This window comes from Rhincodon typus, chromosome 4, assembly GCF_021869965.1.
Source record: "Rhincodon typus isolate 14 chromosome 4, sRhiTyp1.1, whole genome shotgun sequence".
NCBI lineage: Eukaryota > Metazoa > Chordata > Chondrichthyes > Orectolobiformes > Rhincodontidae > Rhincodon > Rhincodon typus.
In genome coordinates, this window is record NC_063335.1 from 81,963,634 (window position 1) to 81,986,490 (window position 22,857).

The 22,857-nt window shown below is 38.8% G+C and overlaps 2 protein-coding genes across 4 annotated transcripts in view; one reads left to right on the forward strand and one right to left on the reverse strand.

The window, feature by feature from the left end:
* The window catches only part of LOC109929753 (calretinin-like), a 117,654-nt gene that overhangs the window by 69,720 nt on the left and 25,077 nt on the right, over positions 1 to 22,857 (reverse strand). The gene's annotated exons all lie outside the window — the stretch shown is intronic.
* On the forward strand, positions 4,608 to 12,705 carry LOC125482932 (2,4-dienoyl-CoA reductase [(3E)-enoyl-CoA-producing], mitochondrial-like). Of its 3 annotated transcripts, none has more exons than XM_048595758.1 (5): positions 4,608 to 4,682; positions 5,664 to 5,810; positions 9,980 to 10,042; positions 10,424 to 10,528; positions 11,084 to 12,705. In XM_048595758.1, exons 1-4 carry the CDS (start codon positions 4,641 to 4,643, stop codon positions 10,481 to 10,483), a joined length of 312 nt encoding a protein of 103 aa, XP_048451715.1. In that variant the 5' UTR covers positions 4,608 to 4,640; the 3' UTR covers positions 10,484 to 10,528; positions 11,084 to 12,705. The 3 variants fall into 3 exon arrangements, with proteins under 3 accessions (XP_048451715.1, XP_048451717.1, XP_048451714.1); XM_048595760.1 differs by having other exon boundaries at positions 10,424 to 10,483; XM_048595757.1 differs by having other exon boundaries at positions 10,424 to 12,705.

Genomic DNA, 22,857 nt, shown 5'->3' on the forward strand with positions numbered 1-22,857 from the left:
GACTGCCGACCCATAGCAATGTGGTTAACCTTTGGGCAACGTTCTGAGGAATTAGGGATGGGCTAGTCAGTGAAGCCCACATCCCTACGAAACGTAGCCAGTGAATGCGTCAGCAATGGTTAGAGCTTGTACGTTCAGATGGAAATGAATTTTTAATAACCTCATTTATCTTAGTTACTGCCTACAGACCCTTGTACCACAAAATTAATTGTCAAAATTGAGCCTTATTTTTTCAAATTTTGCTATTGAGCTATCTTAAATAATCTGTTGGTTTTAATGGTTTTTTTCCTGTTTTTTATTTCTTTATCCTATAATTTTCCTTCCGTCTACTTGACACATGATTTACATTTATTTAAATATTCTAACTTGCTCCTGGTTTAATCTTGCAAAAGTTGGTCTTCCTCGTTAATACATAATAAGAACATAATAAAGGATTTAAGACATGTGAACATCAGTAGGTAATTTGCCCTGTTCAGCAATTCAATTTGATCATGGCTAATTTGATGTTGGCCTTAATTCTACACCCCCACCTTAATTCTACACCCCCCCCCCCACAAATTAAAAACCAGTCATTTCCAATTCCCTTATGACCTAGCCTCTTGCTTGCTGAAGAAGAGAATTCCAAAGAATAACTTTCTCCCTATCTCCATCCTGAATCAGGAACCCCTTTTTTAAAACTCTGTTTCCAGTTCTAAATAAGGCGCAAACATCCTCTCAGCTTCTACCTTGTTAAGCCCCATTGGAATCTTGAATTTATTTCAATAAAGTGGTAAATAGTGAGAATAGTCATAAACTGTAGAAGGATATCAACAGACTGATCAGGTCAGCAGAGCAATAGAATTCAACCTGGAACAGTGTGAGGTAATGCGCTTGTGGAGAACTAACAAGGGAAGGGTTTACACAGTGAGAGAATACTGGAAATTACTGAAATTCAGAGAGATCTTGGTGTGCATATCCACAGAACCGTGAAGATAGCAGGACAGGTGATAAGGTGGTTAACCAGTCATGTGGAATCTCTCACCACATTATTGGAAGGATGTGATTGTTCTAGGTTGGAAAAGAAATTTCTTGTTCCCCCAATTTTAGCCTGCAGTGATCCTTGCTATGCTTTGCCTCACCATTAGCGCTATCAATGACTTAGGCCTTTAACTTTGTTTCTTCCCTAACCCTCTCCATATCTCTACCTTCTTTAATTATCTGTTTAAATATCTTTGACAGAGCTTTTAGTTACCTGTTCTAATAACTCTTTTGGCTCACTGTTATTTCCTGTATGCTTTTGATCTTGTGTAATGCCTTGAGGTGTATTATTTTATTATAGTTTATTTATTATATAAATAACTATTTTTGAACCTTTTCCTGTCTCTGTATATTTGTAGATGTACAATGGGTTAATTTCAAAATCTGAGCTTGTCTCACTTCCACATCGTATTCAATCTTATAATTGTTATTTTATAACTTTCACCTACTGTAAATGCTTTCCCATTTCTCACTTGTGCTTCAGATCATCTTCATGACCTTTGAGTCACCCATTCCAATTTTATAATCAAGCATGCAGCTTCTTTGCCTTCTGCTCTACTTTTTCGACCATGAACTGTGCTTTCAAACCCTAAATAGCATCAACTATCCCTGTACCTTCCTCAATTTATCTGCTGCTGAAACTTTCATTCTTGCCTTTGTCACCTTGAGATGCAATCATTTAAGTGATCTCTTGGGCAGCCTTCCATTCCTCTCTCCCCGTAAATTGTAGCTTATCTAAAGTCTGCATTTCCTTTCCATGTCAAAGTTACTCCACATCATCCATCTACTCCACTGGTTCCTGGTGCTTTAAAGTCCAAAATTTAGTTTGTCATCCCATATTTAAAGCCATTTATGGTCCTTGAAGACACACTCACAGCTGTTCTACAACTGCTGATCTCCCACTCTCCCCAAACAGTCCATTCCCCTGACATGGGGTTCTTGACCAAGGGCTTGGATGGTAGTCCACCATTGTTTTTAACCATGTCCCAATTTCCTTAAAATTCCTTCTCTATGACTCTGCACGACTGGCTCCTCCTTTAAAGCATTCCTCAAATTTTTGATCATTTTTGATCAAACCTTTTGTAACCTCTTTTAGTCTATTTGGCTCTACATCCCTTTTTTTCATTAGTTCTGTATGAAGCACTTTGATCCATTTTGCTGACAAAGGTATTGTATAAATAAGTTGCTGTTGGTCCCATCCTCCTCTTTTCAATCATATTAACTATCAGTTAATTGAGGGTTTCTTTGTACTCACTTGGTGGATGTTAACTGGGATTTCATTGTGCACAGGAGAGGGACTCCTGTGGTGCAGTGACAATATCCCTATGTCCCAAGATGGGGTGGGGAGGAGGAAAGAGTGGATGGAGTAGTCAGGGAGACTGGGGTGGATGGAAGACAACTGCAAGGTGAGTAGGAGAAAAGAAAAGCTCCAGATGAAAATGAACAGTTTTAAACCAGTCAACAAAGGAATACAAAATTAACACAGCCAGGAAAACTGGAAATCACTGAGGTAATGATTTCTGTTCCAAAGAAAGTGAAATCTATAGTTTAAGGTTCCTTATGGTTAAGAACTACTTCATGGCGAGGGGTGGGGAGAGAATATAGTGGATGCTATTGTAGTGAGCACTGTGTCAATTGTTAAATTTAATTTAAAGATGCAGTGAACATGCTAGTAACTACTTGGTTAAAATCTTCCAGCTTTCTGCATGTGCGACAGCACTCTGAATGTGTCTTTAAGTTATGAGTTTGTCAACTTTTACTTGTTGTCAAGTGTAAATTGAAATTGCACAGGGTCTAAGAAATCAATGGTTGCATTACGCATTGTATCTTCAAGCTAAATGTAGAGTTGCTAAGTTTTAAGGCTATTGATGTACTCTTCTAATACTGCTTATGGGAGAGTCCAAATACCTGATGTCAACACAAACATGGAAGCTGTTGTTACGATGTGACTGCAATACTGAATAAATGGGTTAATGATAAAAAATGCCAATAACCAAGAAGACGTCCTCACGAATTTTTCAAGAACAGCCCATTGGTGGTGGTGGTGGGTGTGCTGAGGGGCATTAAAATACATTTTGACTCCTGCTCCCAACTCTGAGTGATGTGAGGAGGAGGATTACAGACTGGGGTAAATAAGGGGCCCAGAAACAGGAAAAGCACCAGGGTCCATGATTTCTCTTTTTGGCCCTAGGTTTCACGACAGATTCAGTGTAGAGAAAGTAGAAAAATCTTGTAGTGTTCCTCTTTCTATTTTCCTTAATCATCTAATCTTTCCCCTGCCTTTTCAGCCACCAGCTTCTGTTTTTCCAACTTGCCCCACTCTTTGTCCACACACTATCCCTCCATCCCAAACAGCAACTCTCCTGTCTTCTACATCTCTTATCTTCAACCTCCTCCCCCCATAAACCTCTCCCTTTCATCCCTAGCCCTGCCAATTCAATCCCTATGGCACAATGACCCAGCGCCAGAGACCTTCTCAATGTTCCTCCAATTACAGACTGGTTCTGATTTGTGTTTGTTGCAGTAAGTTCACTAGTGAACCTGTCAGCAAGCATAGCAGAGAAGCTACTTGGATTCTGTCCATCTGACTGATGGCATCCCATGACTGAATTTTCCCAGGCAGACTTGCTCTTCTCCTGAGTATTCTGAATGCTGCTATGTGACGAGCGAGCTTGGGCATTCCTAGGGCATGATGCTTGGTCATTAATACCATTTGCACTCCCTTCTTCTTGGCTTTTCTGAAATCATTTTCTGAGTTTACAAAGCATCTTCAGCCTGAATTTAGGCTCATTGTTGTTACATATGCTTTTAAAGTGAATTAAGCGCTTAAGTTATATGGCCCAGTCTTATCTTCAGTTTAATCCTGCTGCCTTTGACTGAATACTGGAATATTTTGATTGTAACATTAAATATATTGATATGGATATCTTTCTGCTACTTTATGAATCCATATATAAAACAAGCTATGAAATACTTTGAAGGCAGTGGTGCAAATGATAACTAGCATTTTTTGCAGGAGTCCTAAGTAAGTGTTGTTTTATTTATAATTTTTGACATGCAACTTTAAATAGCAGATAAATTTTTTTGAACTCAAGGGTTTGATGTTTGACATTTTGTCAAAGTATTCTGCTGTGATGTCTATGATGTGTTACCAAAATAAATCTGCAGTCCGCACTTCTGTTCAACTTAGCTTTTAAACTATATTGAGAATATCACCTTTGATGTTTTGCAGTGTTTTCTTTATTGAAGAGGTAGATGAAAAGAATATTGTTAGACTCTCAGAACTGTATAGAAGATCTAAATCGTTAGCTTTTATTGCAGAAATAGTTTTATTTCTTAGAAAGCAGTGACATTTCAAGCCAAACCAACCCAACACTAACCATCATAATTTACTTGAGTTGCAGAGAGAATGATTTCAATGTTTTGGAAATAATGATGTCTTTGAAGGTTGCTGCACTTAATAAACATGCTATTAATTTAATTTGTTTTATTCCCTGTTTTATTTTTTCAAGTTTCAGTTGTTCCAATGTCTTTTGCCTCAGCCAATGCAGAAATTGATTTTTTTTTTTGTTTTGTTTGCTTTACTGTGCAGATCACTTGCTGCTGAATGGGGCCGATATGGTATGAGGTTCAATGTGATTCAGCCAGGACCTATTAAAACAAAGGTAATAGTGATTCTACAACCATTTCCTTGTTTGTGAAAATCCCAGCATAACAGATACTGAACTCTGAATTCATTAAAAGACTGGAATTGCCAAAATTAATCTAATGGTGACCAAGAAATGATTGGCATGACAAATTAGATTTTAGGAAACAAAATCTGTCATTCTCACTTAGTCTGGCCTACATGTGACTCTCAACCCACAGCAATGTGATGGGTTTTTACCTAGGCCATTTCAATCAGTTCAAGACCAACTAAGGGTGGGCAGCAAATGCTGGCGTTGCCAGTGACATCTGCATCTCTTACAAGAATAAGGGAAAAAAAAACATTATTTTTCTCCTTCAAATAATTTCTTGTTAATATCCAGATTGCAAGTTTCTTACTCCAAATTAATTTGAATATTTGCCAGGTTTGTTTTCTAAACATTAAATCCCAACAAGTTAATGGTTAAAATAAATTATCAAGCTACCATCGATCAAACACCATGTTTTGTGCTCATTCCATCATCCAGGGAGCTCTGGCTTTAGTTGCCTTCAGTTTTACCTTTGTAGGATATTGAGACAACATTAACTATAGGCTATCTACGGAGATAATAAAGGAGTTCAAAGTGATTGCAGCCAATTGACCACAGTAGCTGCACCTATTTTCTTCTGCATTACGTCCCAGAAGTAAGCTTAGCCGGAATATACATCCAGGGAAAATCAATGCCCTATATCTTTTTGGGTGATGATTATGACCTCATGTTAATGACTGACTAGAACTTTATTTGTTTCACACAAAATAGAGGTAAAGCCATGCATCTATAGTCAGTTATAGTGTATTAAGCCAATATGAGCCTGAATTTAGCTCCTTGTTTTGAAGTAGTTGTATTTCAACTAAGAGCTAAAGATTTCTTCACTGAAACATATTGTGACTTTCAAATTAAATTTTTCTGGCCAGTTTATAATTTCTGCAGCCAATCACTTATGTTTTCTGTTGGTTGTAGGGCGCCTTTAGCCGACTTGACCCAAGTGGTATGTTTGAAAAAGAAATTCTGAAGAGAATTCCAATGGGCCGCTTTGGTACAGTGAATGAAATTGCCAACCTTGCTGCCTACCTCTGCAGTGATTATGCCAACTGGGTTTCAGGAGCAGTAAGTTAACGTTTGAAATGAAATAAAAACAGAAAATGCTAGATATAGTTAGTAGATTTGACAGAATCTGAACTGATGGAAAATTATTGAATTTAAGTCCACTGATGATCCCAGACCTGCTGAGCACTTCCAGCATTTATTGTGTATTTCAAACATCCACAGTATTTGTCTTTAATACATGGACTATGCTTCATATTTATTTAAAACACATTTTTTTGATTATAAACCCATAGACAGGCAGTGATAAGTTCCAACAAGACAGATCTGACCCCAAGACAATCAGTGAAGGAACCATTCAGTAGGAACTCAAGTAGATGAGCTGTGTGAAGGCACTATCTCCTAGAACTGGTCAGACACTGAATGGTTGAATTCCCTCCTGATTCCTCACTTGATTTCCATCTCTTACAAGACACAAGTCAGAAATTTGATAGTGTATCCGCTATGTGTCCAGTTGCAACAATACTGAAAAAGCTCAATCTTCCAAAATGAAACAATCATTACGTTGGTATACCATCACAAGCTTCAACATCCACAATCTATCTTCTGGATACCATGGCTGCAATTTTGTATAATCTAAAGAATTTAATGCAACAAGATGCCTGGGCACCTGTGCTTATTTTTGACAGTGCTTCTAAATCTGTGACCTCCACCACCCAGACGTTCAAAGCCATCCAACATACGTGAGCGCAACATCCCCTACATTTCTTTATTTCTCACACCAACCTGACTTGGAGTTATTGAACTGTTATGGACATTTTACAAAATGCTTGTGTTTTAAACTATCTCATAGACACTTGCAGCACAGGAGGAGGCAATTCAGCTCATCATGTTCATGCTGCTGGTCAACAAAAATCTTGACTACATTAATCTAATTTTCCAACTTTTGACCCATAGCCCTCTAAGCTATGGCAATGCAAGTAAATATCTAAATTATACCAGTTTCTGTTGCAACTCAGCACTGAGTTCTGAACTCTGACTATCCTCTGAATGAAAAAGATTCTCCTCAACTCTGCTCTTAGCCTTCTACCTGTTACCTTAAATGTCTGCTCCCTGGTTATTCACCCCTCTACGAGTAGAAAGTGTGCCTTCCTATCCATCCTGTTTGTATCGCTTATAATCTAATGTACCTCTTTCATGTTCCATTTCAACTTTCACTGCTTCAAGGAAAACAACTTCAACCTATCCAAGATAACAAGGTGTAGAGCTGGATGAACACAGCAGGCCAAGCAGCATCACAGGAGCAGGAGAGCTGACGTTTCGGGCCTTGACCCTTCTTCAGAAATGGGGGAGGGGAAGGGAATTCTGAAATAAATAGGGAGAGTACGGGAGCCGGATAGAAGATGGGTAAAGGAGAAGATAGGTGGAGAGGAGACAGACAGGTCAAAGAGGCGGGGGTGGAGCCAGTAAAGGTGAGTGTAGGTGGGGAGTTAGGGAGGGAATAGGTCAGTCCAGGGAGGACGGACAGGTCAAGGAGGTGGGATGAGGCTGGTAGGTAGATGGGGGTGGGGCTTGAGGTGGGAGGAGGGGATAGGTGGGAGGAAGAACAAGTTAGGGTGGTGAGTATGAGCTGGGCTGGTTTTGGGATGAGGTCGGGGGAAGAGGAGATTTTGAAGCTTGTGAAGTCCACATTGATGCCATTGGGCTGCAGGGTTCCCAAGCGAAATATGAGGTGCTGTTCCTGCAATCTATCGGCAGTTCCTACTGATCCTTCAACCTATCCAATCTTTCTTCACAGTTCAGGTCCTCCAGCCCAGGCAGCATCCTGACAAATCTCCTCTGCACTCCCCCAGTGCATTCACCTCTTTTATATAATGTGGTGACCCAAACTGCAGTACTCCAGTTGTGACCTAACCACAGTTTTATTTGGTCCCAGCATAATCTCCTTGCTCTTGTATCCTACGGCTCGGCTGATAATGGCAAGTATCTATATGCATTCTTAACCAACTTATTGACCCGCCCTGCTACTTTCAGCAACCTGTGAATATGCACATCATGGTCCCTCTGATTTTCAATACTTTCCAGGATCCTGCCATTCATGGGGCAATTCATTGCGTTACTGCATGGTATCTCATTGAAAATGGACCACTATCTTAGGGAAGATGTGAAGGGCTAGTTATTTTAAGAACCAAGCAGGATGGTTGAAAAGGTTTATTCTTTCTCCGCTTCAAAATGAAGAGAACAGAACAGACAGGGTCTTGTCATGGAAGTACTGAGATGAGCCTTACTGGCAAAAATCAGTTCCATAAAATTCAGGCTGAATGGAGCGACTTTCAAAGGCTACTGGAAGCTTCAATAGTGTGACTCTGGGAGGAAAGAAGCCCACTGCAGCGTCAAGGGTCATTTTGGAACTGTTCGTATGCTACATATCTGCCAGAAATGCAGTGTGCAGCAAAAAAGGGCCTGGAAGATGTCTCAATTATCTTAGTTAATGTAGAATCATTATTTTTTTATTTGACTTGTTAATTGTGTCGTCTAGATGACCTTTCATTTGTTAAAGTATAAAATTTAAATGACAAAATCTTTTAGTTCTTTGAGTTGAGGGATGATTAATTCCTTTTTAAATGACAATGATGGTGAATTAGTGTAAACTTGTATCTGAGGAGTTCTGAATGGTGCTGAAAGTTGTGCAGTCATTGGTGATCTTACCTCACTTCTGAACTTTATGGTAGAGCAAAGGCTATTAATGAAACAGCTTAAAATGTTTGGGCAAGAGATGCTAATCTGAGGTCCGAGGAAGTCCTGCAGAGATATCCTGGAGCTGACGTGACTGACTTATAACAACCATGTCCATCTTCCTTTGTTTTAGGTATGACTCCTCAACCAATAGAGATTTCTCATGATCCCCATTGACTCCAGTATTTCTAGGATCCTCTTGATGCTGCAGTTGGTCAAATGCAGCTTTGACGTCAAGGACAGTCACTGTCCCCTCACCTTTTGGAATTCAACTCTTTTGTCCATGTTTGAATCAAATCTGGCATAAAGTCAGGGCCTGAGTGGCCCTGGCAGAATCCAAACCTGGCATCAGTGACCAGTGTATTGATAACAGTGTTGGTAATAGCATTGTTAATATCCCTTTCATCACTCTACTGATGAGGCAGTAATTAGCTAGGTTGGATTTGTTCTGCTTTTTATGTACACGGCATACCTGGGCAATTTTGCACATTGTCAGGATGATGCCTGTGTTGAGGTTGTGCTGGAACATCTTGGGTAGGGGCACACAGGAGTTTCTGGAGCATAAGTTTTCAGTAGAATTACAGAATGCTGTCAGGGCCAAAGCAGGACACTTCTTTCAGTTGTTTCTAGATATCCTGAGTAGTATTAGCTTAAGACTTGCACCTGTGATGCTGGACTTAAAAGCTGACAGACTCCGATCGTTCATCCAGTCGCCACTTTTGCCAAAGATTTCTGTAAGTCCCTAAGTCTTCTCTTTTGCACTGATGCATTGGGTTACCCCCATCATTAATATGTAGTGGTATTGCCATCATGAATTCCCCCCATTAACTGATTTCCTGGTGGTTACCATTGACCAGACTTTAACCTGTCCAATTTGTGAAGTCCCCTCCAATGCATTATTTAATTGTTCACTACCACTCATGGTTGGCTGTGGCAGTACTGCAGAACTTGATCTGATTCATTGGTTGTTGTTCATTATTATGTTTTCATGAGTTTGGTTTCCTGCACAAAGTTCCAGGCTCTTGAGTGATCTGGGAAAATGGTTTTCACAAAAGCACTGTTGAGAAGAGAGAAATAAGTTGCAAAATTTTTTCATCTTGTTCTCGTCATTTAAACTTCTAATTATTTATTTTCATTTTGAAATATCAAATTAATGGCAAGTTTAAAGTCAGGATAAATGCAAGATTGCCAAATTTCAAATGATTGCAACAATTTATACTATAAATATAATATCAGAGAAAATGACATGAATTGGTTGACAAATTGACTGACAGACTGAGGTATTGCTGCAGCGAAAAGAGTCGAACTAACTCCGGCATTTCAAGCTCCTGGGTAAAAGCAATGTTCTATGGTGTCATTATTAACTTGATCTGTCTGGTGTTCTGCATTACACTAGACTAAAATGTAACTGGTGAATTTTGTTTGTATTATGCAATATAAAGTATATTTTGTTAAATGTAACTGAATATTAAACTTGTAATTATATTGTTTTATAGGTCATAAGATTCGACGGTGGTGAATATGTTTACATAGCTGGTGAATTTAACAGTCTACAGAAGGTAATGTCACCTTCAGCTATTTTCCCATTCTTTTTATCACTCCTTTCCCTTAGTCTTAACTTCAGAAATCCAACACATAGAGGAGACACAGCAAAATATCCACGGACATCCGGGCTATCAGCAGCTTTTTATCAACCCAAAATGTGTGGTTTCCAGCAAACTACATTTTGCTAACCATGGTAGTGGTGCATCATCACGAAAATCAAATTTTATTACATGTTGGTACTCTAGAAGGAGGGGATGCATGCTATTACTTTCTAGTAAAACATGTTTAGATTTGGATTACATTTTTCAGAAAGATGACATCATTTAGCTCTATTTGAATTCTTTCATGATCTTGATTTGCCAAATAACAATAACATCTTTATTTTTAAATTTTAGGTAACAAGTGAACAATGGGATATGCTAGAGTCACTGATCAGGAAGACCAAAGGTTCCTAAGTATGGCATAAATCTTGTGAACAGCTAAACAGAGTTTAAACAAATGTATGTCAGGTGTCTTACACCAGGCATCTTGATAACTTTGTTAGAGTAAATAAGTGGATTTATTTTGATTTATTTTAATCAGTTTCTTAAATTAATTTTTAAACCTTTGAAACATCTTTTATAGCAACAATTTTTATGCTAAGTAATTTGATATGTGTACACAAGATAAAGTTCATAACAGTAAAAAGTTATCAATGCTTGTAGAATCATAGTTTGACAATTGCAATATTGCAGTTCTGCTACTCTAGTCAGTCCAACCACAAGGCAGAGTCGAACTGAGTTACTCTGAAAATATTTCCCAGGTAACTTCCAATAAAACACTTGTGTGAGGTCCAGGGATAGAAATTGAGGATGAATCCTTGAACTTGTAAATTAACTTGTAATTATTTTTGAAAAGGAAGTGATACATAAGTGTAACAGTCCTTTGAAATGTATCATATGATATTAGCTTGAAAAATAATTTTTTAAATGATAGGTTTATAAGATCTTGATATTAGGTTTAGTATAATTAAAACTTCTAATTACTTATTTTCCTTTTGAAATATAAAATTACAGGCAAGTTTAAAGCCACTGTCCTGCACACTGCTCCAGTGACCACATTGTAAGCAAAAACCTTACGTCTGCAATCAGTGTTAAATATACAGAACAATTTTATCGCACATGTTTTTATGTCTAATTGTTATATGTTGTTTCAGCTTTCTTAGCTGTTTAGTTATCCTATACCTTATTCATTCTCTGTTTGCTCAGTCTCTGAATTCTCTGTATATCAATCATGTTTCCTATGTCTGTTGTATATCCCAGACATGCAAAGGATGAAGAGAACAAAAATCCAAGTATAAATAAGCAGGCAAAATAAATGAGGAAAGAAACTAAATGGGTTTTAACTCACTCATTGATAAATTGCATAGTACTAGAAATTTCCAGCTTCAGTTTGTTTTCACTCAACTTGCATTTTGTTATCCCTCTAATTGAAAGCATTACACCTTTTTTGAAAAAAGACACCTTTTACAAAAGAAGCAGAAATGATGATAAATGAAAACCTTTTGTATGGGATTGATTTTTAACATCTTTAATTGTAAATTATGGAAATTACACAATGTACCTTTATACCTTCAATGCATTTATGAAACAATCTTGACCAGTTTTGTGAACATTTAATATAAACCTTTCTTTCACTGCTGGACAAAAACAGTTGTTTATGCCACATATTCTATTATCAGTTTCAGTATATATTTGTATGAATTTTGTAGATACAAAAGCAGTAAATTACAAAGAGTATAGATACAACAGATCAGAAAGAATGTGTTGCACATTCTACTGATTAATCTATATGCAGTCAGTGAACTTTACAGGCATATCCTACACCCTTTAGCACACAGCTATCGTCACACATATCACAAGCACACAAGAATGCAAGATATTTAAAATTCTTCAGCACACAGGATTAATGCCAAATCTTTACGAAACAGTTTTCCTCCATCAGACAAAGCCATGATGCTTTTCTTGTATGTTGTAAGATTTTGAATGTCTAGATCCTGAGTTTGAAAAAAAAATCAGTTAAATTCCATGCAGAATCTTTCAAATATGCCTTCATTTTCTGTATTTCATTTAACGTTAATGGCTTAGCAGTATGATTTTGCTACCTTTTTGTTCTTTTCACAGAGATCCCTTAGTAGTGCGTCTAATTCATTTTCATCTATGTATCCATTGCCATCCTAAGCAAAAGAAAAAGTAGTAAATTTGCGGTATGATATGTTGTAGGATGCATCCCTCGTGAACAATGCTAATTTCTGTCCTCTTTACTGAAAACTTTACAGTGCAAATATATTTCTGAAATGCTGAGTTACTTGGTCCTTTTCAGTTGTCAGTTGGTAAAAGTCTGACAAGCCAAACCTCTGTGACAAAAAACATGCAGAGAAGTACTTCAGAGCCCTCCACATTATGTTCACAGCCAGTGCTATTGAAACAGTTTTTTAAAAAAAATCTAACAGACATGGTAAAACACAATTGAGCAATAATGGCATAGTGGTAATACCTGTTTTACTAGTAATGCAGAGATTCAAGTTAATATTCTGATGACATAGGTTCAAATCCCACCATGGCAGTTGGTGGAATTTAAATTCAACTAATAAATCTGGCGTAAAACTAGGATAGCAAGAACTGCAGATGCTGCATAGCAGGCCAGGCAGCATCAGAGGAACAGGTAAGCTGATGTTTCTTCAGAAAAAGAAGGGTCCTGACCCAAAACGTCAGCTTTCCTGTTCCTCTGCTGCCTGGCCTGCTGTGTTCCTCCAGCTCCGCACTTTGTTACTCTGGTGTAAAGCTAGTCTCTGTGATGACCATGCAACTATCATCTCACTCCACAGATGCTGCCAGAGCTGAATTTTTCCAGCATTTTTTTTTCAGAATTCCATCATCTACCGTATTTTACCCTTTTTTCAGTTTTCAATTCACTGCTGCTTCTCTTCCAAGTATGCTTACTTTGAAGAAGTTGTGCTGTTTCCTCTGGGATTTCAGCTAGTTTTACAAATAAAATTTCCAACTCCTTTTCAATTCTTAAGTCATAATGAACTCAAAAGGTTAACTCTGCTGCCAGACCTGTGGAATTTCCCCAGCATTCTCTATTTGCAGATTTTCAGCATCTGCAGTACTTTAATGATAGATTTAACAATATTTTTATTATGAAATTATCTCGTTCACTAATGTCCTTTTAGGGAAGAAAAGCTATCACTTTTACTGAGTCTGGCCTGCATGTGGCTCCAGGTGGTTGTTCTCAAATGCCGTCTGAAATGGCTTTGCAAACCAGATGGTTTGAGGGCAATTAGGGGTGAGCAGTAATTGCTGGCCATGCCAGAGGCACCGACATCCCATGAAAGAATAAAGGAAAGAAAATTGAGAAACATTTATAATAATGAGAACCCTCACTGGCAGAGTATTGCTAACTCTGAGATATGGGAATGTAGATGTAAAGTGATAAATTTTATGTCAAGATCAAGTGTTTATAAAGGCATAATGAAAACTAAGCAGTTCTTCATATTCATTTGCATATTACTGATACTGTTCATTGCTTTTAATCATTAAACTCAAATTGTTGTAATGACACTACAATACCGTACTTGTAGATAACAATAATCTTTAACAAAAATAGAACAGGTAAAGAAACATACAATTATAATTAATACAATTTGAGTTCTCAAAAACTGGACAAATCCTAAGCTGCTCCATGAATAGCTTAAAATGGACCTAGGATGCTTTTCTAAACTTGCCTTTATTAGTTACTAATAAACAGTAAAATTAACAGTGAAATAACCCAGAGTGTTTCAGTGGAGTGTCTTAAAATTACATTTAACCCTGTGTCAAGAGAAAACGTAACAAGAGATATTGCCAAGGCAATCACTTTTTGACCATCCCAAATTGATCTTGAATCAAGTTGCTTGACAGGATATTCCAGAGGGAATTTAAGACTTAACTGCATTGCTGTGGTTTGGAGTTACATGTAGGGGAGATCCGATAAGGATGATAGATTTTATTCCATTAAGAATCTTAAAGAATCAGATGGGTATTTATGACAGTTGATAACACTCATGATCATCCTTACTGAGTCTAACTTTCAATTAATTAAATTTTAATTCCACCATAGTGGAATAGTCGATGACAAACTTTGGAATACCTGTGTTTGATAACTTCCCTTAAAAGAAGGAAAAGTTTTGCACCTCCCAGTCGCGAACCATTTCAACTCCCCCTCCCATTCCTCAGACGACATGTCCATCCTGGGCCTCCTGCAGTGCCACAACGATGCCACCCGAAGGTTGCAGGAACAGCAACTCATATTCCGCTTGGGAACCCTGCAGCCCAATGGTATCAATGTGGATTTCACAAGTTTCAAAATCTCCCCTCCCCCCACCGCATCCCAAAACCAGTCCAGCTCGTCCCTGCCTCCCTAACCTGTTCTTCCTCCCACCTATCCCCTCCTCCCACCTCAAGCCGCACCTCCATCTCCTACCGACCAACCTCATCCCGCCCCCTTGACCTGTCCGTCCTCCCTGGACTGACCTATCCCCTTCCTAACTCCCTACCTACACTCACCTTTCCTGGCTCCATCCCCGCCTCTTCGACCTGTTTGTTTCCTCTCCACCTATCCTCTCCTCTATCCCTCTTCTATCCGCCTCCCACTCTCTCCCTATTTATTTCAAAACCCCCTTCCCCTACCGCATCCCAAAACCAGTCCAGCTCGTCCCTGCCTCCCTAACCTGTTCTTCCTCCCACCTATCCCCTCCTCCCACCTCAAGCCGCACCTCCATCTCCTACCGACCAACCTCATCCCGCCCCCTTGACCTGTCCGTCCTCCCTGGACTGACCTATCCCCTTCCTAACTCCCTACCTACACTCACCTTTCCTGGCCCCATCCCCGCCTCTTCGACCTGTTTGTTTCCTCTCCACCTATCCTCTCCTCTATCCCTCTTCTATCCGCCTCCCACTCTCTCCCTATTTATTTCAAAACCCCCTTCCCCTCCCCCTTTTCTGATGAAGGGTCTAGGCCCGAAACGTCAGCCTCTCTGCTCCTATGATGCTGCTTGGCCTGCTGTGTTCATCCAGCCCTGCACCTTGTTGTCTGTGAAATATGTTTGTTGGATTCTTCAATAGCACAATATCCATGCCTAATTTCTTATATTATGAGAGACAACATAAACATTGCTTCATTGGGAAATGTCCTGTTGAGGGCAAATACACACAAAATAAATCATAGAAATCTAAGAAGGCCATTTAGCAAATTGAGTTTGTGTCAGACAAAAAAGAACTATTGAAGCTGGTTCCTCTTTCTGGCAGTACGTCCCTAGCCCTGTAGGTTATGGTATTTGTCCCTAGCTTTGTAAATTATGCATTTGAATCACTTTTTATATGTGATGAGGGTATCTGCCTCCTGCTCCATTTCAGCTCCACAATGTTTTTGATGAAAAAAATTCTCTTCAACATCTCTCAAGTTGTTTACTTCCAATTTATGCTGCTCAGTTAACGATGAAGGGAAATAGATCCTTGTTATCCATTCTAAATACATTTATACGCTTCAATTAAATCTCCCCTCAGTTCCTCAATTCCAGAGGAACCAACCCCAGCCTTCCCAATCAAATTATTCAAATAATACTATTCCTGTAATATAATGACCTGAACTGTACACAGAACACTGTCTAACCAGTGTTTTGTATAGTTTTTAGCAAAACCACACCAATCTCATGTTTTATAGGAAAGTATATTTGAGACCATCTTAAATAATTTATCTACCAGTATTGCCACAAGTTCCACACAACTCCACAGTTATTTTCTCAGATTGTTCTCAAACTGCCCTATTTGACTATTCCATTTTCCAAAGACTGCCTATTTCTATCTCTTTAATGTCTTTGCCTGTATTACTGAAAACTTCAGAAGTAACTATACAATGTACTGTTTACTGACCTCCCATTTTCTACATAACAAAACTCTGCTTTCCATATCGTCTCAACCCACCATTGGTAATCACGCTTTAAGCCATTAGGTCCATTACATGAATACCAACTCAAAATCCCTCCCTTGCTTTCAAGTTCTATTTGAAATCAGTCTCTTTAATCAATGTGTTGATCAGTCTTCAGCAGCATCCATTTCTGTCTGGGTAAGACTCTATGAACATTTTGAGTTTTTTTTTTAATAAGTATATATAAATGTGCATTGTTCATGCAGAATTCCAATTGTTTGTGTAGGTTTGAAACAGGTGAAGCTCCAGTCCCGAGTCTTGAGAAGTTCCAGTTAACATTTCACCCTGGCCTAACATTTCGTTCCTAATCAGCATTTGCTACTTTTTTCTTCGTTATTGCTGACACATTTTGCCGAAGAAATCACCTGAGTTTTGCATAAGTCTTTCATGCAGAACAATACTGAAAGCTTTCCAGACTATCATGTACCCTAGATGCCCACTGATTTCTTTTTGTACTTCCACTCCTGTAACACTCAACACATCTTGCACTTGATTTACTGTCACGTGTACTCAAGTACAGAAATACAAGAGCACGGTAAAAAGTGTATAATGTTGCCACACAAAGTACCATCTTAGGTACAAAGGTACCTTGGTACAAAACTTAGGTACATATAGTCACATAGAGAAACAAAGTTAAAAGTAAAGCATTACCTTTGTTCTTAGTATAAGTAGAAAAATAAAGAAATAAAGTTAAAAGTCAACATTACAGTCCTTCCTAGTATTAAGTGGAAAAATAAAGGAATAAAGGTAAAAGTTCAACAGTCTTTCTTAAGTACATATTCTTCTATGTTAAAGGATCCATATCCTAAAGCAATTATTAACAACATAATCAAAATAAACAGAAAGCAAAAGAGATATTAGGATGGTGAATGAAAGCTTCATGGAAGAGGTAGGTTTTGAATATTGCTACGAATGAAGAAAAGAATATAAGAGAGATGGAGGGTCTTAGAATGGGAAATGGGATATGAGGCCTAGGTGACTGAAGCCAAGAACACCAATGATATGGAAAAGGGGCTGATCTCAGTCTGAGGAAAAGTGAATCTGGGTGCTTGTGCTGATATTACACATCTGGAGATTACAGGGAAAAAGACAGATGAGAATTTGAAAAGGTTTGAGCACAAGGATAAGAATTAAATGGTTCTAATCAAGATATTTTTAAGATAATTCATATGAGCAAGATTGCGGTGATCATTTCATGGTTATTTCCTTAAAAAAAAAAGCAGTTACACTTAAGCTCATAGATGTCTAAGAATTCCACTGAATGCTTAAGCTATTTAGAAGATATTTTAGACTGTCTTAACTATTTCCAGTGCAACAATTTCATTGTCACCTCATTGTTATCAACAATATTTTTAAAATATTAACATCCATTACAATCACAGTTTAAAACAGAATCTCTTCTTAGCCATGCATTGTAAATATTCAGTTAATGGGTTTAAATTTATTGACCTAAATTAAGTGTGTTATTTAGAAGTATGACTACTGTTTAATTTTTAGCATTCATGTTTAATAAACTTTAATTTACCAACTGTAGTTGGGGAAGAGATGGAAAAGAATTTTTTTTTTTTCCTCAGTCTTTATCAAAGAAATTGTGAACTTCACGAAAATAGAAGGTTGACAGTGAAAGAAAATGACAAATTTCACTGAATATTATATTCACTTAGCCCTGATGATAACTAAATTGCTGCAGCCCTCTTGTGGATTTAGTGTGTATGCATCCATGGAATGTAAGTCAATAATCATTTAAGTGCATAGTTAGTGACATGGTCACATTTCAACAAATATAATCCTCTTCCAGATATGGCAGCAGGAAGCCTTGCTTTATCAGAATAATTCCAGCTAATGCTTTGGGTCAATGACGTCTTACCAGAATTGGAAAGAGTTAGGGATGTAAGAGGTTTTTAAGCAATTAAGCACAATCATGAAAAGGAATGGGGTGGGAGTGAGGAAGGACAAAAGGAATGATCGGTGATAGGATGAAACAAAGGAGTGATTGAACAATAAAATAACAATTGTGTAAAACAAAAGGAGATGGTAGTTGGACAAAAAAAAATTTAATAAATGGTGGTTTCTGACAAAAGAGGCAAGAGTGGTTATTTCAGTGATCTGTTTTTTTTTTAACTCGACCTAGAGGCTGAAGTGCTTTAAAATGTGTCCTGAGAAGATGAAGAGCTGAACCTAAAGCTTTCATTATTTTAATTCATTCTTGGGCTTTATCTGAGTAGTGCAGGATGCTAAGGGCAGTTGGACTGAAGAGAATTAAAATGATAGGCAACTGGAAGCTTGAGATCCTGTTTGTGGACTGAAAGGAAGCATTCCACAAAGCAGTCACCCAATCTCCATTCTATCTCTTCAATGTGGAGGAGATTGTGTTGCAAATTTCAAAAATGGTACACTAAATTGAGATAATTAAAGGCAAATCTTTTGTTTTTATTATTTGTCTGACTAACAAACGTATTAAGTTTCTCAACAGATGCTTCTTCACTTGCTAAGTAATTCCAGCATTTTTAAATTTTTGTTATAATGTAAAATTTAACACTGAGCCACATAAGAATGTGTTAGTTCAAGTGTCTAAAAGCTTTGGTTCGTGATATGGATTATAAGGAACATTTTAAATGAGGAGAGGGAGTTAGAGAGGCAGAAAGGTTACAGGAGTAAATTCCAGACTTTAGGGCCTCGGCAACTGCAGACAGTACAGCTATCTACCCAGACAATTTGAAAAATTGCCAGCATTTGTTCTGTGTGCAGAAAACAGGACAAATCCAGCCCGACCAATTACTGGCCCATCAGTCTTCCCTCGATTATCGGTAAAATGATGGAAGGTGTCATCAACAGTGCTATCAGGCAGCACCAAGTCAGCAATAACTTGCTAACTGAGGTTCAGATTAATTTACAAAGGATGACTCAGCTAATGAGCTTCTTGCAGCCATGGTCCAAACATGATCAAAACAGCTGAACTTCAGAAATGATGTGAGGGTGACAGCTCTTGACATCAAGGCAGCATTTGACTGAGTATAGCATCAAGGAGCCCTAGCAAATCTGTAGTCAATGGGAATCAAGGGAAAACTCTCTATAGGATGGAGTCATACCTGGCACATATGAAGACAGTTGTGGTTGTTCCAGATCAATCATCTCAGCTCCAGGACATCAGTGCAAATGTCCATCAGGCTAGTGACCTAGGCTGAACTATGCTTGGCTGCTTTCTCAGTGAGCTTTCCTCCATCATGAAGTCAAAAAGGAATTTTTCTTGACGGTTACACAATGTTCAACATCATTTGAGACTGCATAGATGCTCGAGCAGAACAGAACCAAATCAGCCAGACCTGGATAATATCCAGATTTGGGCTGGCAAGCGATAAGTAATGTTCACACCACAAAAGTGCCAAATAACAAGTATCTCCAGCAAGAGACAACCTAACTATTACCCTTGTCATTCAATGGCATCACCATCAGAGAATTCCTCCCACTATCAAAATCCTAGGAGTTACCATTGACCAGAAACAGAACTGGACCAGCCATATACATATGGGGATTATAAGAACGCCACCACCTTCAAGTTTCCTTGCAAGCCACCTGCCATCCTGACTCGGAAATATATAGATGTGCCTTTGGTGTCACTGGGTTAAATTCCTAGAATGCCATGTCTAACAGCATTGTGGGTGTTCCTACACCAAATGGGCTGCAAAGTCAGCTCAGCAACACTTTCTCCAGGGCAATTAGAGATGGCCAATAAATGCTGGTCCAGTTAGCGGTGTCCACTCTCCATGAATGAAACTAAAACTTTTCAACACTTCAAAAACTCATGTGCCCACAGATCTGTCTTCCTCTCTCCAACTCATACCTAGGACAAATGCTGTATCTTCCTTAACATTGTGAGCTTTAAAAATGGGAGGTAGATAAACATGGTCAAACATTTAATAGTTTCAATCAAGCACAAACATATTCTAACATACCTACAAATACTCGAATGAAAAGCAATCCAGCTTGACTTATTTCAATCATGGTAAATCAGTGGCCTGAATGATACACAGTATATTGCATAAAAGAGATTACCCTTGACTTCACAGCAAGGAATATCACAGGAGATTTGCTAATTCACTGAAAGCTTTGAATGTACCACAAAACACTTCTTGCTAATACTTTTCTGGAACATGTCTATGTCACACTTAATCAAACGCTAGTTGAGTTTAGCTCAGGTAAATTTCCAAGACAAATATATGCTAGCAGTCCCAATCTTTTCCTACAAGACTGACTCCTAGTATTCATTTCCCTAAGAATGGCAACACATCCTGGTCAAGTACTATAGAGGAAAGATACATCTGCACAATGTATGAGAATGTTAGTCTCACATGACTCTGTGGAGAGAATGCAAAGGAAGCAGAAATGTTACCAGAGTTTAAGAGAAAATGTGTATCTACGAAGCAATAAAATGAAGAATTCTTACAGAAATTACCTGGGGCTCAAAAAGCTGTACTTTGAAAACTAGCATAACATCACATGAGTTTAAAAAAGTTAATTAAAATAAGCTATGTTTAGAGCTGTTACACTCAGCTCTTTATGGCAGACGCAAACGAATCTTAAAATGCTAATTTTTCAAGCCTGTCTTCAGAAACATGTAGATCTGCTTCTGAACTATTGCTTAAGCAATGTCAGTTCTCTTATTTGCAAAAACAGAGTCATAGAGTTTTTACAGCAAGAATCAAGCCCCCTTGACTCATTGTGTGCATTGGTCGTCAAATCTCTAATCATTCTAATCCCATTTTCCAGCATTTAGAACATACCTTGCATGCTATGGCATTTCAAGTGCTCATCAAAATGCTTCTTAAATGGCTTCAAGGCTCTGGCCTCTATCCCTTTTTATGTAGTAAATGCCAGACACTCACACAGGTGAAAAGTTTTCTTCCAATCCCTTCTTAATTGCCCACTCCTTACCTTAAAAATATATTCCATGGCTATTAACCCATCCACCAAAGGGAAACGTACACCCCTACACACCCTAACTATGATCCTCATTACTTTGTACACCTCATCAGATCCCCCCTCAGCCTTCTCTCCTCTGATGAAAACAGCTGAATTGCCCCAGCCAAGGCAACATCAGAGTGAATCTCCTCTACACACCCTTGAGTGCAATCACATGCTTCACTCATGTGCAGCATCAGCGATGTCAGTCTTCAGACAATTCAATTCACCCTCCCTGATATCAAGAAACAGTTGGAGGCATTGGATACTGCAAAGGATAAGGGGTCTGACAACATTCCAGCTATAGTACTGAAGACTTGTACTCCAGAACTTACTGCAACCCTGGCCAAGCTCTGCCAGACTGGCATCTACACAACAATGTAGAAAACTGCCCGCATATATCCCACACACAAAAGCAGGACAAATCCAACAAGGCCAATAATCACTCCATCAATACTCCCCATATCAGCAAAATGATGGCAAGTGTCATCAGTAGCACCTGCTCAGCAATAACTGCTCAGTGACGCCCAGTTTGGGTGCCACCAAGGCCACTCAGCTCCTGATCTCATTACAGCCTTGGTTCAAACATGGACAAAAGAGCTGATTCCAGAGGTGATGTGAAAGTCACAGCCCTTGACACTGAGATCACATTTGACCGAGAGTGGTAGCAAGGAGTCCTAGCAAAACTGGGAATCAGGGAGAAAACTCTCAGCTGGTTGGAGTCATACCTGCCGCATAAAAGGATGGCTGTGGTTATCGGACGTCAGTTATCTCAGCTCCAGCACTTCTCTGCAGGAGTTCCTTAGGGTCCTAGGCCCAATCGTCTACTTGCTTCATTAATGACCTTCCCTCCATCATAAGTGGGGATATTCATCGATGACTGCACAATGTTCAGCACCATTTGCGACTCCTCAGAAAATTGGCAAGTAACTTTCATGCCATACAAATGCTAGACAATGACCATCCCCAATAAGAGACAATCTAACCATCATACCTTGAAATTCAATGGTGTTACCATTTTGCAATCCTCTACTATCGACAAGCTAGCGGCTACCATTGATCAGAAATTCAACAGGACTAGCCGTGTAAATTCAGTGGCTATAAGAAAAGGTCAGAGACTAGGAATATTGCCCAATCTCCTGACACCCACCCTCCAAAAAAAGCCTATCCACCATCCACAAGGCACAAGTCAGAATTTAGATGGAAATCTCCCCACTTGCCTGGCTGGGTGCAGCTCCAACAACACTCAAGAAGCTTGAGACAATCCAGGACAAAGCAGCCCGCTTGATTGGCACCACATCCACAAACATCCATTCCCTTCATCACTGATGCTCAGTAGCAGCAGTTGTGTACTATGTACAAAACACACTGCAAAAATTCACCAAGGTTCCTTAGATAGCACCTTCCAAACCTAAGACTGCTTCCATCTAGAAGGCCGAGGGCAGCAGATAAACTGTAACACCATCACCTGCATATTCTCCTCCAAGCCACTCATGATCCTGATTCAGAAATATGCTGCCATTCCATTTGTGTCATTGGGTTAAAATCATGGAATTGCTTCCCTGATAATATTGTGAGTCTACCTATAGCACATGGACTGCAGCGATTCAATAAGGCAGCTCACCACCACCTTCTCAAGGCCACCTAGGGACGGGCAATAAAAGCTGGCCCATGTAGTGATGTCCATGCCCCATGAGTGAATAAGAAAACTCATCATTCATTTAAGCATGAAAAGCAATTATATTGCATTATATGTTTTCATTTAGTAATGTCCTACTTCTGATACAACTGTGTATTTTGGAGTAAGATTTTGTGTGTGTGTGTGTGTGTGTGTGTGTGTGTGTGTGTGTGTGTGTGTGTGTGT

Excerpts from the sequence above, each read along its gene's own strand:
- LOC125482932 (XM_048595757.1), top strand. The coding sequence starts at position 4,641 with ATGAGGTTCAATGTGATTCAGCCAGGACCTATTAAAACAAAG. Across the intron at positions 5,811-9,979 it reads CCAACTGGGTTTCAGGAGCA|GTCATAAGATTCGACGGTGG; the intron begins GTAAGTTAACGT and ends ATTGTTTTATAG. Across the intron at positions 10,043-10,423 it reads AATTTAACAGTCTACAGAAG|GTAACAAGTGAACAATGGGA; the intron begins GTAATGTCACCT and ends TTTAAATTTTAG.